The sequence below is a fragment of the Onychomys torridus genome, chromosome 16 (assembly GCF_903995425.1).
Source record: "Onychomys torridus chromosome 16, mOncTor1.1, whole genome shotgun sequence".
NCBI classification, from domain to species: domain Eukaryota; kingdom Metazoa; phylum Chordata; class Mammalia; order Rodentia; family Cricetidae; genus Onychomys; species Onychomys torridus.
The window spans coordinates 36,819,379-36,838,017 of record NC_050458.1 but is presented as its reverse complement, the minus strand read 5'-3'; the positions used below and the strand labels follow the sequence as shown (position 1 = coordinate 36,838,017).

At 41.0% G+C, this 18,639-nt stretch overlaps 1 protein-coding gene across 3 annotated transcripts in view; it reads left to right on the top strand.

Moving 5' to 3' along the window:
- The window catches only part of Fam135b (family with sequence similarity 135 member B), a 284,052-nt gene extending 269,605 nt beyond the window's left edge, over window positions 1-14,447 (top strand). For 2 of the 3 annotated variants that reach the window (XM_036207799.1, XM_036207798.1), the window contains exons 18-20: window positions 84-194; window positions 1,758-1,871; window positions 7,152-14,447. In XM_036207799.1, the coding sequence (XP_036063692.1) occupies window positions 84-194; window positions 1,758-1,871; window positions 7,152-7,357 (431 nt within the window). In that variant the 3' untranslated portion in view covers window positions 7,358-14,447. Of the gene's footprint in view, window positions 1-83; window positions 195-1,753; window positions 1,872-7,151 lie in introns of those variants that run through there. The other variant, XM_036207800.1, reaches the window with a different exon arrangement.
- The last annotated feature ends 4,192 nt before the right edge of the window (window positions 14,448-18,639 follow it).

Genomic DNA, 18,639 nt, shown 5'->3' with positions numbered 1-18,639 from the left:
GCACATATGAATGCTCCAAAAATATCTTCTTTGGCTTTGTTTTGCTTTGCTTTTTTAATCTTCATTTTCCTTTTCTCTCCTAGGCTTGTGGCTCATGCAGAAACTGAAGAAATCTGGCTCCCTTTTGCAGCTGACCTTCAGGGATAATGCTGATTTGCGCAAATGTTTCCTTTATCAACTTAGCCAAAAAACAGGTGTGTGGCTTGCTAGGCATTTGAGGTTGAGATTTTAAGACAATTCACTTTGATACTGTATTCCATTTGCTCCTGTGAGGCATGCTGAGACTGTCCAGCAGCATCTCTTCAACCTGGTAAGAGACCAAAAGCTACCCAGCATGTCATCCTGTCTCCACCTGTCTCCTGTGTAGCATAGGAGCCAGGGTGTATGTAGGTTCAATGCAGTACACAGAAGCTTAGGCTTCTACTTCTGGTCAATCATGTAGTGCACTGTATTGGCAGGTCCATGACTGTGTTCCACCCTCACTTTGTATGTATAGATCCTCTTCATCTAGTGTAGACCCATCCTCAAAAAGAGTGAGTAGAGCATTGTCTGTGTTCCCACATGAGCTTCCTTTTATATTTTCCCTCACCTGCGGTGATGATGTAAAGAGCAGTGTGAAAACCCAGCCTAGATCATACAGACTATGGCAGAGGAAAGTGTCAGTAATGGTTCAGTCATTCATGCCCAAGAAGGGAGCACTTGGTAATACCCTGAATTCAATTCATTTACAAGCTCACACTATTCCTTTTGTACTTGTGCCTCTCTGGCCACAGAGAATTCTTCAATTACCTACTGTGGGGAGAAAGAGAGGTAGGATTGGGCATACAAAGATGTTGAGTTGCAGTGAGTTTAGCACAGAAGTCAAAGCTTGTTCCAGCCTTGGAGTGGTCAAGAGCTGGAGTGCTGTTACAATTATGTACTGAAGTACATTATGGAGTTACCTTTGTCCATCCTGTGCCCATATCAGCCTGCCATTGCCCTGGATGCTGCTCCAGTGTGTGATGTTCAACTGTTATCTTGGATATGGATGGGAGGGCCTACAGAGAGGGTCAGCAAGAGCTGTCAGCCACCATCTTGTTTGGCTATAGGTAGGAGAAGAAGAAGAGCTCCATCTTCAGGTGAGGGTTGAGTGCAGTGCGTTGTGCACTGTTCCCAGATGTTCATGATGAGTACTCAAGGCTGCATCATTGGGCTGTGCTGACTTTTGGGTTGGAAGATATTCCATTCTCCCTGTGGAGAACAATGCAGGAAGGCAATGCTGGAGCAGGGTGAGGCTGGAGGAAGCGGAAAAAAAGGCTTTCCTACTTCAGGTGGCAGAGCAGGAGAGGCTTAGGATTAAAGAGCCAGGAAGAATCAGAAAGAGAAAACCATCTTCCCTGTGGGCTCTCTAATTTCCTACCTCACAGAGACATGTTTTGTTCTCATTGCTAGGTACCATTTTGCATTTTTCTCAGTGCTCACAGTGAGTCCCCATGGCTTCGATAGTCCTGGGGTCAGGGACTTTATCTTATGTCCAAAACACAAAAAAGCCTTAACATACTGAGTTCCTTGCTCAGCCTCACACAGGTGCCTGCTCTGCCTCCTCCCGAGCCGCATGTGGTGACACTCAGAACATCAGCTCTGAGCAGAGGTACAGCACAGTGTCTGTGTCTCCTCGATGCCGCTCTCTGGGGAAGACTTCAAAATGTGTACAACCCAGGGGGGATGCCAGAGTAACAGACCTCCATAGAAAGCATTCACCTGCTTTCTTGTTACAGGGCTGCAGTATTTTAAAAACGTTGTTCTGGTTGCTTCTCCCCAAGATCGTTACGTGCCATTTCATTCAGCCAGGATTGAAATGTGTAAAACCGCCCTCAAAGACAGACACACAGGTAAGCGACATTTTCTTTTGACAGGGACTTTCTAATTCTCAAAGTGAAAGTAAATTTATGAAATCTTGTGTATATTTGATAATAACGGCTGGGCCCAGGCTCCAGGTAGCCTGCACAGCTGTGCTGAGTCTAGAATGGAATCGTGGGCTAGGCACACTGTCTAGGTGTGCACACACATTCCTGTTTAAGTATGGGTATTTCCTTCATGTGATGTGAACAGCCATTTGCTTGTCAGATGCCTGGAAAACTGGGAAGCTCCATTTGTGTGTTGTTCATGGAAAAGAGAAGGATGGATACAGACATGGGAGGTGGACTCTGCCCTCGAAGGACTTTGTTGTCTAGAGCACCAGAGAAGCAAATGTGTTGAGAGCAAAGTACAATGGATTAAGAAAGGAAATCATGTGTAATACATTCAATTTTTACCAGTGGGACATGAGACAAGGGGTAGAGACTAATGGGGTTCCGGAGAGAAGTCAACTGAATAGAGTGTCAGGAGTTTTCTAGGCAACCAAGATCAGGAGATGGGCTAGCATTCATTGTTTCCTTTGGTTGATTAGTTTATATCTATAAATATATTTTACTGTCTCAAAAGTCAGTGCTTTTTGTTATATTCTGATTTTTTATATTCTGATTTTTTAAGAGTCTGTCAAAGGTCCCCAAACTAGGTACTCAAAATTTCTATTGAAATCAAGGAAAAACCTAACAGAAACTTGGGTGAAAAATTATCTTAATTATTTAAATACAGAAAATAGCACCGTGGTTTTTACAGTCTAGTATGTGTTCTGAAAACTCAACCTAAGGCATGTCATAAAAATTACTTTTTTTTTCATTTGTTTGCTTGTTTGTTTGTTTTTGATAAAGTCTCAGTATGTGGCCCAGGCTGACCTGAACTCATTGCATAGACCAGGCTGGCCTTAAATTCACAGAGATCCTCCTGCCTCTGACACCACACATGGCCAGAAAATTACTCTTTAAAATAGAAAACTATTAAAAATAAATCTTTTCCAAAAAGGTTTGGAGAGATAATTCATGTACTGCTCTTGCAGAGGACCTGAGTTCTATCCCAGTACCCATATCAGATAGCTCACAACCACCTGTAATTCTAGCTCTAGGGAATTCAATGCCCTTTTTTGCCAAAGCACCTAAATACACATGTCATACACAGATGCACTCACACACACGAGTGTGAACAACCCCCACCCCCCCCACACACACTCAGACACAGACACACACAGAGAAGCACACATACACAGACACACATAGTCACACACAAAGACAAAGACAAATACACACAGACACACATACACAGACATATACACACAGAGAGAGATCTGAAAAACTAAAATATTCATTCATCGAGTATTTGGAGAAATCAAACCTATTTTATCCAATAACGTTAATTCTTCTGCTACTCCCCTTTCCCCCCTCATCATTTTCTTCTAATCTCTTTGTATGAATGTGCCAACTTAAAAGTGGTAGATTTGTAAGTTATAAGGGCTTTGATAATGGCTCATTAGATCAAGTGCTTATTGTACAAGCCTGAGTACCTGAGTTTGGATCCTAAGCATTAAAAGGCAGGGCATGACTTTTTGTGTCTGTAATCCCAGTGCTGAGAGTAGAGTAGTCCTGGAGCTCACTGGTCATTTAGCTTAGTCAATTGGTGAGCTCCAGGTTAGGTGGGAGACCCTGTCTAGAACAATAAAGCAGAGAGTGATAGAGTAAGACACCTGATGATGGGTGACCTTTTGCTCCAATCACCCACGTTCACACACACTTAGCAATGTACAAATACACACACACACACACACACACACACACACACACACACACACAAAGCTACAATTTTTAGTCATGATTTGTTTAGCATAATGTTATACTCAATTCCCTGTGCTTAAATTATCATACAGACACACATCATTTTTAAAATTCTGCTTATTTTATCGATATATTACAACTTAAATAATAATTTACCATTTACTGAACCTATATGGTCCTTCTTGTTTAGAAACATAAAACCTTATTACAGTAGAAGCCTTTCTGTTTGTGTAGTGCTATCCAAGCAAAAAACAGCAATTTAAGCTAATCTGTCTTTTGAAATAATTTTTTACCTATCCTGTTGTACGAGGGTGTCCTAGAAGCAGTCTTTCTTCTGTTTCTGAAATATTAATTTAAAGACATTTATTAGTAATTTTCAACTTAAACTTGATTTGATGATTTTTGATGATTGATTTTTAGATTTATTATTGCCCAGAGCATAATGCTATACTGTAAGACCCTTGTAAAAGAGTCAGTGATTTGGTTTTAAGTTCAGACATAATCAGAACACATCACTTCCAGAAGACCATGCCACTGTCAAGGCTGCCAAGCCTTTTCCTTCTGTGGTCGTTCACTAACCTTCTTTGCTTAATGTCTTATCTCCTTGACTTCAAGTAATTTTGGTGATGTTTGAACTTTGTAAATGCTTAATACAGAGCCCCTAAAAATTTATGTCCTATTTGCTAAATATAACCCAGAGTCACACCCATTTGCTTACACTGCAAGTTTTGGTGCCAGATTCGAGCCACGTGTTGGTGACACTCCTATATGTATGTCCCGTGAGCCTTGGCATGTGCTAACAAGTTATGGCTGCCCTGTGTTAGAACAGAAGCTCCAAGCATCGTGGTCTTCCTGTGTCAGGGACAGTTCTATATCATTTGCACATTTCCTCATCATTGTGAAAGATGTAATTCCACTTTCGCAGAGGAAAAGAGAATGGCTTGGTTGGGTACTCAGTAAGGTCTGCAGAGGATGGTGTCCCCTGGAATTGGAATGACTCATGCTGCAAGCATCTGAGATTTTTATTAAACGCTAGCCTAAAGTTATTGCCAAGATAACACCCTTTATACCACTCTGTTCCATTTTGGAGACATTTGCTTGCTGCTCTTCTTTAAAGAATATTCATCTATGGTTTAAATCCTTCCAGTGATAGGGAGAGCTACAGTCCTCTCTTTTCCTATAGTCATGTTTATGTTACACTTTCAAATGAATTGTCAATGACATTTATCTTAATTCATAGATTTATCTATGTGGGGAGATTTTGGTTTTTTTTGTTTGTTTGTTTGTTTCTTTTGTTTTCATTAAGTATTGCGGAAAATCCTACTTTCTAAAAATTCTGCAATAAATCTCCCAACCTCCCCTGTCTCCTTGTCACTTCTTCATTTCATCACCAAATAGTCATGCAGACAATTTGTTCCTACCCTGAAAGTCAACCAACACAAAAGCAATGCTTTATTTGAGAAAAATAATTAAGGATGTGCTATGTATATTTCAAAATAATTACTAGGGATCACCTCTGGGTTAAAGGCGATAATGTGTCTCAGCAGAAAATGATTGCTGGAGGAATCACTACATTTTGAGGGACTTTGCCTATTTTACGAGTGACCTAATGGGCCCTGTTGCATATATGATATAAACAGATTATATGTTGATAGAACATTACTCTGCTTCTATTTCCATTATGTCACATCATGCAGGTGTTATCCTTGTTGTTATAGGCATCTGTAAAAGAGCCAGGGATTCTTCTGACCAGTCGAGCACGCATGGTTTACCTACTAACCCATCAGCCATTCCTTTTAAAAAGTGTTTTATTTTTGTTTATACATATATACAATGTATCTTGCCCATATCCACCCCCATTTCCTCCCTCCAACTCCTCCCCCCAGCACTCCCCAACACATTTTCCATCCAATTTCATGTCTTTTTTTTTTTTTTTTTTAAATAACCCACTAAGTTCAATCACCATTGTTCATATACACATGGATGTGTGGTGACCACCTAAGGTCACCTACTGAGAGCCATCAGGTGCCAATAGCTTCCTATATGGGTGGGGCCTCTGGAGCCCCTTTCTCCCTCCATGCTAGAGTTTTTAACTGGCTTGATATTGTGCAGGTCACAACAGCTTCTGAATGCAACAGCTATGCCACATCTAGAGTCCATCCTTTCCCACTTCTTCCTTGTCATCCGGTTCTTTTATACTGACTTTTGATTGACTTCAACTTTCTCCCTAATAGCAATGCTTTGTGTATATGATTTTATGACATGTGTTGGCTGCTATTCTAAAGTAATCATATAGACTCTTTGGAAGCAGAATTCCTTTTATTTCAACCACAAGCATTTTTTTTCCAGATAAATTGGTAAGATTGGGACAGATATTTCCACAAAGAAATCCAAGATTATTTCAGTTGACATTTTTATCTTCCTCAACCTCAAAACTATTAAGACCTTGAAAGAGGAGAATAAGAGACTAAAAGCAGTGTTCTCAGCATATGGTGCAGTCCAGTACCTTCCTAGCAAGGGAACAGACTTATGGGTGTGCACCAATGCTTAGTTGAGGGGAGGGGAAAGCAGTGTGAGGTTGTTCATGTACAATGGAGCAATGTCTGGAGTTGACTGGAGCATTCAGTAGAGTTGCCCCTCTCTGTGAAAATTCAGAGTACCATACTGGCTTGATGACACAAGTCTTAGTTGGAATGGACACCTGGAGGCTTATGTGGTTTCTACCTTCCTAACTGAGTCAAAAAGCCACCTTGGTCCTCGGTATTATTCCAGCAGGTATCCCAATAGAGCATAAAATTTGCCATGAAGATGCTGCAGGAATAAAGCAGATGGAAGAGATGTAGACTGCAGTCTCTGATGTGTGCACACTGTTCATTGTTTAATGATTTCTGTTACTGCATGTCTCTATGCCCTACTATCCAAAGGAAATCTGAAACTGAGCCACTTTTTAGAAACACAGCCAACTGAGTCTTCTAATTATAAAAATAAAGCAACCCAACAGCAACAAACCTGTATTACCCCTCCCTTTCTGACAGAACCAGGTGATGGTGAAATGCTGCTTGACTTTAAAATTTGACACTAGGAAGTGTCACCTTTCATGACTGATTTACATATGGATCCAGCCGCCTTGGTGTTCTGAAGCAGAAATTGAATCTCTGAGATCTTGTACTTGAGTCTTCTTTCTCTTGCTCCCTTGCTGAGAGATAGCGCTCCTCTAGGAATCTCTCTCACTTGGCCTTTGGCTTCTGACACCAGGCCACTATGTCATCTGAAGAAAAGCATGATAATCCTACTGATTGCAATCTCTAGAGAGAAATGAGGATTCCACTCCTCATTTATTTGCACCCAGTAGCATAAGGTTGGAATTCAGTCCATTATGTGCTTTGCCAACACACATTGCAAAGCTGTTCTTTAGACTGTACTGTGGAATTCTACTCATTTCCTTTCTTTCTTCCCTCTTTCCAGGGCCAGTGTATGCAGAAATGATCAACAACCTCCTGGGCCCCCTGGTGGAAGCTAAGGGCTGCACTTTGATCAGACATAACGTGTTCCATGCTCTGCCCAACACTGCCAACACTCTAATTGGCCGTGCAGCTCATATAGCTGTGCTGGACTCGGAACTCTTCCTTGAGAAGTTTTTCTTGGTGGCAGGACTCAACTATTTCAAGTAGTGGCCTCCAGGGAGCAGCCTGGGTGACTGGCCAGAGCTGTTTAAGATCAGTTCAGTTCTTAGCTACGTCATGCTTTTCCATACCTCTGAATTCCAGAGTGGAGTAGAAGGAGATGGAGGGTGTGGAGGGATGAAGCTGGGGAGGGACTGGACACTAGAGAATTTTGTAATCGAGACATTGGGGAAGCTGAACAAACAGTGTAAAAGACAACAATGTTTTCTTGAATTTGTCAAGCTACCTAGAGTCTCATTCAAGATGTTTCTAGGGACAATCTGAGAAAATAAGAAACAGAACACTTGCCATTGATGAGCCCAGCTTTATAACCAATCTGGCTCATGGGAATTGATCCAACTTAACTAGATTTCCCCAGTCTGTTCCTAGGTCATAGCTTTATCATATGTTGATTCAATTAAGTGCACACAAACATTTCAGAACTCAGGTTAACTTCTGTGTGGAAGTGGGGTATCTTCCTGTAAATAGAACCCTTAATAGATCCACCATCCCATTTGTTAAAAACTTGTTCTATACATGCTGTTATCCTCTCTATGTTTTCTAAAGGACAAGGGAAAGTGTGACAAGTCCACATGTTATTTTCTAGCAGCAGTAGGTAGGGTGACTTAAGGAAGAGGGAGATAAAAATGATCCTGCTGGTAAATACAGGTTTGGTATAAACAGAAACAGATGTAGGGAGCATATTGAACCAATTGTTCCACCTACTTCCTTAAACTTTTTCTATGCATAGACTGGTCCACAAATTGTTTTCGTGAATGCCTAAAGTCCTGTCTGAAGTAGGGAAGACTGAGAGAGACTCTACCTGGCAGAAGGAGGTAGTGGGATGAATGTATTCATGTATGAAACTCCTGCTGATGCACTTCCAAAGAAATGCTGTTTTAGCCTTGACAGCAAGAGCAACATTTCAAAACCATTAACATGGCCAGCTGTTTCTCTTCTCCCTGGAAGGAGAAAGACATCCCAAGGGAGGCATGCTGGGTAAAGAACCTCAGGGGAGCTCTAAGAAGGGTGCTGTTATCTTTCAATAGTGATGTCTTCTTGCCTTAGGAAAATAAAGGGCTAGGAAAGACCACATTTGTAAAAAATAATAGATAGCAGAGGCAAAAGTGAGATCAGACTGGAGAACAAAAGCCAGATTGAAGACCCAACTTCAAGTGTTATTGGTAAGTGACTGATGCATAAGTTTTTAAAATAACCAGGATATTTAAAATTGTCCCCATCTAAGTGCATTACGTAGGCTAAAGTCAGAAGGATGAACATTTAGCTATACAGAAGAAATGCATGAACCAGGGCAGCATGGATGATCACACTGAAGACAAAGCCTCCGCCGCCCCCCCCCCCTTTTTTTTTGCAGAAGGACTGTGTACGGTATGGAAATCTGCCTGCCTTGGGCACCTGAACTGAGTTTCCAGGTCACTGATCCCATGGGAAGAAAGCCATGGGAATGAATAAATTCAGACCATGGGAAATGAGTTCAGACCGTTAGTTTGCAGGAGAGTAAACATGTGGGTGGTCTGGGAGGGGAGCTGAAGGCTTTGCAAAGGTAGATCTCCTTACAGTGGGTTCAGAACTTCTCTATGGGTCTTTTCGGAATTTCTTAATAACCTAGTTTTAATGTATGTAGTTCTCATTGGGCATTTTTCTGAGTCAGGGCTTGACATGGACTCTGTCTGCTCAGTGGCACTGACATGTTGGCTTCATTTCTTGGAGAACACTTTTTTCCTAGTCACACAACCCAGGATCTTCTGACTCAGACAAGTGCTGTTGCTTAATGCAGCATGGTTAATCTGTAGCAAGTTCTCCTTTCTGGATATGTGCAGAGCCCTGCCCGTCTGGTCTGATATGCTCATTTTCTGTTTTGTTTCCAATCCTCATCATCAGCATTTGTCAACCTGGTCATTTGAAAGACTATGTAGTACTTATGGAGCCAGGATGAGTCTGATGATCATCGTCTTTACCAATAATCAGATGCCATTTTTAACTTCAATATGCTGTCTGGACTAGTGAGAACTAATGGCAATAACCGTTCAGCTGCATGGAACACCTCTTTTAGGTTTCCTGCTGTCTTTGTAAACCCTAACTGGCATCTGAGAATCCACCATCATCATGTAGAAAGTGTACTCATGTATTGTAAATAAGAATGTCAAGTATTAAGTGTCATGCCTCATTTGAAAAGGCTTTTTTATGTCTCTTTCTATTAAAGTATATATATATATATAATATATATCAATATACATAATATATATGTATAATGTAAACATGGAAATTCTATTATTGGTTATACAAATGATAAAAAAATGCCTGCCAAGGTAACGAGCCAGTATGTTTCCATCCTCAGCTGTAGTTTTGGGTTTTGTTTGTATGATTTGTAGTTTCCTCAAACTAGTTAGAAATAAACATTATTCACCTTGAGATTATTTGGAATTTGTTGTTCATGAGCCAAATAAACTCAAAGGAGGAGATAGAAACCTAAAGCCAGTCTGGAGTCAATGACCTCAGTGGCAGGCTGAAATCAGGTGTAGTGCTGAGAACATGGGAAAGGATAGAAGGAAAAACACATCCTATAAATTTCTACAATTCCATGAGTTTCTGAGCCTCCGTCTGTGCCAGACAGGACCCCACAGACATGTGAAGTAGAGAATTCAAGAAAGACCCACCTGCTATGATCTTATCAAGGAAGAGCTGGGCTGGAGCTGTGGCCAGAGCAGGGTGTTGTAGAATTCTGATTGGCATTATCTGTGGAAGAACAAGCAGACAGCCTTGAAAGTGAAACTATAAGGAGGAGCCCATTCTTCCACACACCCAGCTATCATTGCTTTCTTTCACGAAGTCATTGCTCCACTAAATACACCTGTATGAGGGCCTCTCTGTGCTAAGAGGCATTGGTAACTCTAGCAGCTCATGACTTAACAAAATCAAGTCGTAACTAAAATTGATGGGCCTCACAGATGCTGTAGGGATATTATGAGAGCCCAGAGGCAATACTCCAGCCTACACCAGAAAGGTTAGACTCTCAGGAATTCCTCCCTGGGGACACTTTATGTTGAGGGATTGATATGAAGGCTGAACTAGGAGTTAGTCTGGTGAAGGTTTGTTTGAAGTAATCTCTACCAAAGGGAACTGAATAAGAAAAAAAAAGTAAGGGATGGGGAGAGATATGTGTAAAGGAGAGCAGGAGAGGAGATAATGGTACATTAAAGGGCATATGAGGAATATTTAAGGTGTGAGGAGGTGTGAGAATTCTACATTCACATCACATTTTTTGTCTCATGTCAGAAAGAAATTGCCACTGTGATGTCTGATGGGAAGGGGCTCTATTTGGTAGTGAGATGCCCAGGTGGCAATCCTGCCCCAGTAGGTTATAATACCCCTCTTCTATGCTGGTTTTAGGAATCCTTGACACCTGCCCCCTGTGAGAAGTCCGTGGCCATGCTCTTCCCACCACTCATTCCTGAACTGTCCTTTGGACAGTTCATAGCAGACATATCTTCTGCATTTCTCATTGAGAAACTCGAGAAGATGACATCAGATAGGGTAAGACAAAACACAGAATAGCTGCTTGGAAAAGAAATAGATTCTTTCTTGATTAATTCTTTAAGAATTTCTCACATGTATACAATGGAATATTAAATATGACCATATACACTTCCTCTTCCCAATTCTTCCTTCACACTTCTCTCAAATCATCTCCCAGCCCTCTCACTCCTCACCTCATGTCTTTTAAAACTAACTGAAAGTACAGTTAGTAATACTGCCTATATGTGCCTGGATGGGTGGCCATTCACTGGAGCATGGGACACCTATGAGTAGCCGCTCCTTCAAAGGAGAAGATTTTTCCCTTTCCCGCAGAAGCTATCAACTGCCAGTAGCTCTTTGGTAGAGTGAGGCCCATAGATTGGCTTCCCTATCCATGTAGGAGTTTTGTCTGCCTTTATCTTGTGTAGGTCTTGTGGAAATGACCACAGCATTTCACAGTATTCTTTCCTATCCCCCAACTCTTTTATTCTTATTTCTCTGCTCTTCTGCAACACCCCTTGAGCCTGGTCAGGGTGGAGTACTGGTATAAACGTCCCATTTTGGTTTAGCACTCAGTCTCTTCTTCTCAGCACTTTGACCAGTTATACATCTCTGTAATGACTGCTGTCTACTATAAAAAGAAGCTCCCTGACTAGAGTTGAGAGCAGCCTCTGTCTATGGGCATAAACATAAATTTAGCAAAATAAAAATTGTAGATTCTATCCTAGCACTTATGACCTCTCATGCCAGGGGCTTTTGACCAGCATTGCAGTACTAGGCACTGTGAAGAAGACCTAAAATCCAGTCAGAAAGCTGTTAGTCATTCAGTATTGTATATATTACATACACATGATATTGGGGGTGAGGTCAGGTATTTGTTTCTTCTGGAGTTGAGGTGTGAACATTGAGCCTTCATTCTATTTCACTTTTTTTTTTCTTTTTGGCTATGGTTCTTTTAATCCAGAGTAATTACTTAATTGGAAATTAAAAAAATCAAAACCTGATTACTCCCAAGTCATACATAACCTTGTGAGATTCCAGTATCCCGTGCAAAACACCTACCTAACCAATAAGTTAGATAACAGGAAAATATTTTCCTCAACAAAGGTGGTGTCACAGACCATTGTCAGTGAAAGCAGCTGGGGGATAGGTGAAGTGTTCCATTATTAGCAGATCATCAGATCATCGGCATTGCTCCATCTCTCTGTCCTGTCTCCAGGTTGTCTTTTCTCCTTCTAGGTACAATATAGTTCTTCAAACTCTGATGTCTATATTTTCTACTATTCTCATCCAAGGCTAGCAGACATGTATTCATCCACAAATCAAGTCCCTTTAGGAAAGGGCTTGATCTACCACTCAGCTGCCATGGAGAAGATATTCCTCTAAAGAATAAATCCAAGTCATCATATCTTGCCATTACCTTTGCATTTTTAAGGTCCTACACATTCATCAAGTCTGGAGATTCCCATCACGTTCATAATCGTAATTCTTCCATATGTACAGATCATTCCTTGAGCCAAGCATTGTGTGTAATCTATTTGTGAAAACTTGAGACTCAACCCCTTGCTTGCCACAGAATGGGGATGGGATGGGATGTGTGTGTGTGTGTGTGTGTGTGTGTGTGTGTGTGGTTTTGAAAGCCCATTTTTTGTACAGTTATCTCAGTCACAGCAAGTAAAATTGATGCAAGGAAAACTCAGCACTCTTGTATGTCGATACCACATGTTTCTGAATTAACGAGCAATAGCATCATGAGATAATAACTGACAATAGATTTTCATGTCATGAGAAGAGCCTACCTTCTCACTTAGGAAACAGGTTTTGAAAATGATTATTTAAAAGCAGTTCAGATATGGAAGAGACAGGAGAAAGCTGGAACAGAGAATTTGCTAGATTAGGAATTTGGAAATCTGGGGGAAACTTGGAAATGCTTTGTAACAAAAAGGTTACTGGGGCAATTTTGTAGGAATAAATTAAGAAACATTCTATGTGACTTAAAAGTGATTTATATGATGCCTTGAGGGACAGTTTTTGTCTGAAACTTTAGGTTTAGGCTTTTATTGGTTGAAATACTGACTCCCAAGTGTTTTTACTCTGCCTATTTGGAAGTTAATTCAGTGTGTGATTGATTAGATTATCATTTTTCTACTCAGGGCACATCACCAGCCATTATTAAGAATTGAGAAAAGTTTGTAACTTTGACACACATATAGGAAAAGAATTACATTTAATGGTGTTTGGAAGCTGAAATCTGTAAATGTCACTTTTATTTATTTATACTACCCCCAACTACAGAGATATTTTTAATATCTTTTCACTGAAGGCTAAATTATTGCACATGAAAAAATTATTTTTTTCATCTTTCATATCCCAAGGAAATTTAATAATAAGATGCATCTAACATTGTATGCTTATATGTTTATGTGTATACACATGCACATATGCAAAGGAAAATATTTGCATTATTTTGCATCAAAAAACATAGCTCATGTAGTCACAATCATTTTCTATATTTTGCTAAAAAGTCTATGACTTTGCTTTTCCCCATTTTTCCCCATAATTCACTCTTGAATATATTTCTTCTATAAACATCATTTATTTGGTATTTCCTTGGCTCCATGCTAAATCTAGGTGGTTATAGAAAGTATTGGGTTAGAATTTAATCTGGTAGAAGGAAAAGATGGCTCCTTAAGTAGCCCGGGATAGAATGAACTAGGAGTGTGGGGGAAAACAATAAGAATATGATCCTGTGACTCTAACATTGAACCATACTCCTGATATTGGGCTTTTAGTGCCCTTTGTGGGTCCAGATACAGACGACTGATCCCCAGGACATGTCAAAGTGATGTCAACTCTACCTCTCAGGTAGGATCACAATGTTTCTTTCAGCACAGTCACCATTCCTTCATCAGTGCCAAGGTAGGAGGTTATGAGAGATGAATGGTGTCAAAATAGTATCACAATCTAGCCTGCCAAGGAGCTCTTTCTGTCCAATGGCATACCACCTGGCTGTAATGCATAGTCTTTGGATTTTCTAAAGACTCTAAGGAACGCTTCTACTTTTTTTTTCCCATTTAGCAGATAAACTATAGCTGTGCAAGCAAATAAAAGGTACATAATGGCTTCCACAAGCATGGCATGCTTAAGCAAGGAACTGCCTTGGAGCACTGTCCATTGATAGCATAGGATAAGGCTATCAGATTACTTATTTTAACTTTTATTTATTTTTGCAAATATTACATACTTTTAGATGATGAAGAAAGGTAAGGTATTTTGTCATGGTCTCAAAGAAAGGACTTGTATGTATAACCTGATGCCACTGTGATTTCTAATTCATATTTGCTCTGCTAAAAAAAATATATATATACAATAATCAGTTTCCTAAACATCCTTGTGAATTGTCTGTGACACAAAATCCTTAGTCATAACAAAGTCATTTGTGCCAGTAAGTTCCACTATTTTTCTACATTTGCTTCCAGGTTGGCATTTTGTGTAACATGTGATGTGTATAAATGATAAACAAAATAACAATAATAAAAACCCTTTGATTCTTTTACCAGAACTTGTGTGTATGGGATATATTAACATTATAATTACTCTTTGGGAGTATAGTCACACTTTGTGTGAGTCAACATTCCAGTGCTATAACAAAGTGCCTAAAACAATCAACCTATAATGAGGAAAAACTTTACAATGGTGCAAAGTTTCAGAGGTGTGGGTCCATGGTCCCCTTGCCTGAATGTCGAGACTGTGGTGACATTGTGAGATGGAACAAAGCTGTTCACCTTGTGATAGAAGAAAAAAGGGCAACTGGGGTCCTAATATTCCTTTTAACAACACACCCTGGTGACCTAAATAAATTTCTTCCACTCGTCCTCATCTCCAGAAAGCTTTATAACTTCTCAAATGATCCCAAAGAAAAGGGTGACCATGCCTTTAACAGATGTACATCATTTTAGAATTTCTTTCCATAGTTTGTCAGAGGACATGTGCCGCATGGGAGCTATTGGGGGTGCATACTACATGGAAGGCTTAGGGTTTCTGATGTAGCCGAAAGCCCTTTAGCTGAAAGCCAGGAGAATTTGGTTGGGGAACAGGACATGGCATCCAGTGACTGAAAATTCTGGTAGTTATGTCTCTGTTCAATGAACTCAATTATGCAGAGATTTTCACATTCAGAGATGCCCCTGGTCCCTGGATGGTGACTCTGTGGAGTACGCCTGTGTGGTAGGAGCAAGTCCATCTTGTTTCCTACTCTGCTGAAAGCCATGAGGGTATCTCCATTTCCAGGGGAAATTACCGTTGACAATAGCCAGCTTACAGTGTCTGTGACTCTTGCCCTAGCATCACGAGCTCAGCTCAGAGGACCACAAATGGACAACTGAGATAGAGACAGAGGTTTTATGACCTGCACCAATAGGTCATTCTTATTGATGACCTCCTAATGAGGATGTGCATGGGGATGAGAAAGACAGAGAAGATAAAAATCTGGAGTCAGGAGATCTTGCATAAACTTTGTCTTATATCAAGCAAGTATATTAAGAGGCACAACATCTTTATACATTATTTGTAGGGGTGAAATCAGCCATGGTCAAGAGAGAGCTAAATCAGACAATGTTGGCAAAGGCAACATGGGATATCTCAGACACAACTGCCTTAGGTCTGTTAACCACAGCCAATGAACACTCAAGTCCTCAGAAGCTGTGACCTCAACTCCTTTAAGGTACTGGCTCCAGTGTTCAAGTGGCCTTGCCAAGTCTGTTCCTGGACAAATGCATAGTTCTAAAGCTCCAGTCTGGCTCCCCACAGCTCCATATGCCAGCTGGTGACTTTGGATAGGCAGATAGGCAAACACATGGAGCAGTGATGAATAAAGTAGACCAAGCTACCTTCGATATTCCTCTGTCATAAACTGATCTGTAGTGAGAATCAGTATATAGTAGGAGAAGCAAATACAGAGTCACCTGGGCACATGCCAGAGACATACCAAGAGTCCCTGGTGAGAAGAGGACCTGCCTACTAGGCATCACTGCCCCCCATCCCGAAACTGCCCCAGCTCTTAATACCATCCCTCAAAGAGCATGAGGAAGATCACACTGTGTTTTCCATGAGATACTAAGGAATCCACATCAGCAGCATGTCAGGTTCAAAAATGCTAATTCAACGTGCAAATGAGACAGATGTATGTTTAAACTGTCAGGGTAAGCCTGCACTCTGCAAATTCTATGGTGTCGTTTTCTAAGGGCCTTTTATGTATTTTTCTCCAGACAAAAATGTAAAACCACAACAGTAGACATTATTTCTCATATTTGGATAGAACGAAGGTAAGATTCTAGAGAGCTGAATAAATGATTCACTGTTTCCAACCTCAGCCACAGTCAAGAGTTATCCAGCTCTAATTTCATCCAAACATCCAAAGAGTCTCTTGAACTCTGAAGTTACACAAAACTCTGTGAAGGTCACATTGACTTATAATCCCAGGTAACAAATGATACTCCTCTACATTCTTCTCTAGTGACTCAGGCTCCGGGAGATGATGGAGCCAGTGAGCCAATGAGCCAGAGAGCTCCAGTGTCTGACTCAGATCCAATTCCTGGTGGCAGAACCAACAAGCCATCCTTGGTCTCCTGCCTGTCTCTAGTTGTGTTAGCCACGTTCCTGGAGATGCAATGACTGAGGATGTCTCCTCCAATGAACAGCACCTCCAGTGCACAGAGGTGGACAGTGAGAACCATGGACAGCAATTTTGCCATTCTCCTGAGACAGAATTGTTCCAGAGATCCTTCAGTCAATGTCAAAATAGGGGGGTCTAGGGTTAGATGTAGGGGCAATTAGGAAAGACATTGTTCAGTGGACAATTTGTTGTCTGATGGATGGTCAGGTTTCTTCTTAATCCTACTGTTCAGTGATGTTATTCATGTCCTAAGGCTATGCGGGCTATCATCAAGTGGCTTGCTTGAGTTCATACAGGATGTGTCTCTGAAGTCTTCATCTCACTCCATGATGCCAAGCAATGTTTTGCTGCTTTTGAAACCTCCCCAGTTTCTCCACCCCATATCCTCTCCTCCCTCACACACTTCTAGCTTCCTTCTGTGTTCCTATTCCTGAAGCTTCTGAGTGTGCATTCTCTCTTCCTGGTGGTATGTCTCAGTGTAGCTTGAGGACTTGCTGTTTACCTTTTGCCTAGTAGCAATGCAAAGTTAACCCCTCAACAAGGCTTTTCTTTGATACTTGATCTCAATTTTTTTTTCCGAGACAGGGTTTCTCTGTGTAGCTTTGCGCCTTTCCTGGAACTCACTTGGTAGGCCACGCTGGCCTTGAACTCACAGAGACCCGCCTGCCTCTGCCTCCCGAGTGCTGGGATTAAAGGCATGCACCACCACCGCCCAGTGATCTCAAATTTTATAGTTAATTACCCCCATTCTGGAAATTCTACAGTGCCCATCTCCCACGTTTTCCCTTCAGCATTTTACCACTGTACAGTTTATTACCCATTTCACTCATTCATCTTAACCGTTCCTCTTTCTTCACTGAAATGTCACCTTCATGAAGACATAGGGTCTGTTTGGGGGACTACTTTGCCTTTGGCATTCCTGTGTTTGGGTGTTCAATAGGCCCCTAATGAAAATGGGGTCAGTAGATGGATGAGATTGTATGTGATGCATGTCTGAGGTTTAATGGAGTCTGGACAAGAAATCCCCAAACCTACTCTCTCTCTTTCTGCTAAACATGCAGAGTTGCTGGGACATTTGTAACTAGTTTTTTGTTTGTTTGTTTGTTTTTTTGTCAGCAATAAGGATTCATTCCAACGATCTCTCTTTTCCCCCTCACAACAGAAAAACATACAGCTCAGCCCATGACTATTAAGTAAGGCCCACCAGGAGTTCTTTCTCTGGACTTTATATGCCTAAGATCATGCAAGTATCAGAGGCAAGGTTATCCTTGGCCTGCAGAGGGCTCTCCAAGCCTGGAAACCAGCAAACCACCGGCTTGCAGGAACTCAGTGCCCTGCTTTCAAAAGATTTGATTGAAATCTGTGTAATAAAAGGATACAATGAAATTTAGTTTTAAAAACGAAAAGGGGCAGGGAGCAGTTAGATTTGTGAGGGGCAGTGACTGTTCGGGGTGTGCAGCTATTACTAGCATAATGAATGCATTCTAATTCAGTCCACCAACTGACTCAGTAGACTTTTGTGAAAGCTATTGTGTGAGCTAGCAGGAACCCCTGCACCAATCATTGCTTTTCCTACTTGAGACTGCTTCTTGTTGCTACTAGCTGGAATAGTGTCTTATCAGGATCCTATATATCTTTGTACCCCTGAAAAATGGTATGATGGCTAATCTTGTTGGGATTGAAGAATGCTTGGGAGTCGAGTAAAGCACATTTCTATGAGAACAGCACCATCCTATTGTCTGGGAGTCCAGATAGAAGAAAGGAGGGACAAGAGAGAGAGAGCGTCTACAAATGTAGGCATACAGTGTCTCCCTTCTTCCTCACTGTCCTTGCTCTGCCACACACTCCCCACCATGATGGACTGACATCTCCGAAGTTCTACCTTGTGTCTTTTAGGTGTGCAGTTGTAATAATCCAAAGCTGACTAATACAGAAAGTATCAATTAGATTCATTTCAAAGGAATCCTACCAGCAAGGGCAAAGGAAGACTTCTAATGAGATTAGTTGAGATTCATTCACTATTATATATTCATATAATAAATAGTTGTTGAGTCCTTGCCCCGTTTTGGGTATGATTCAA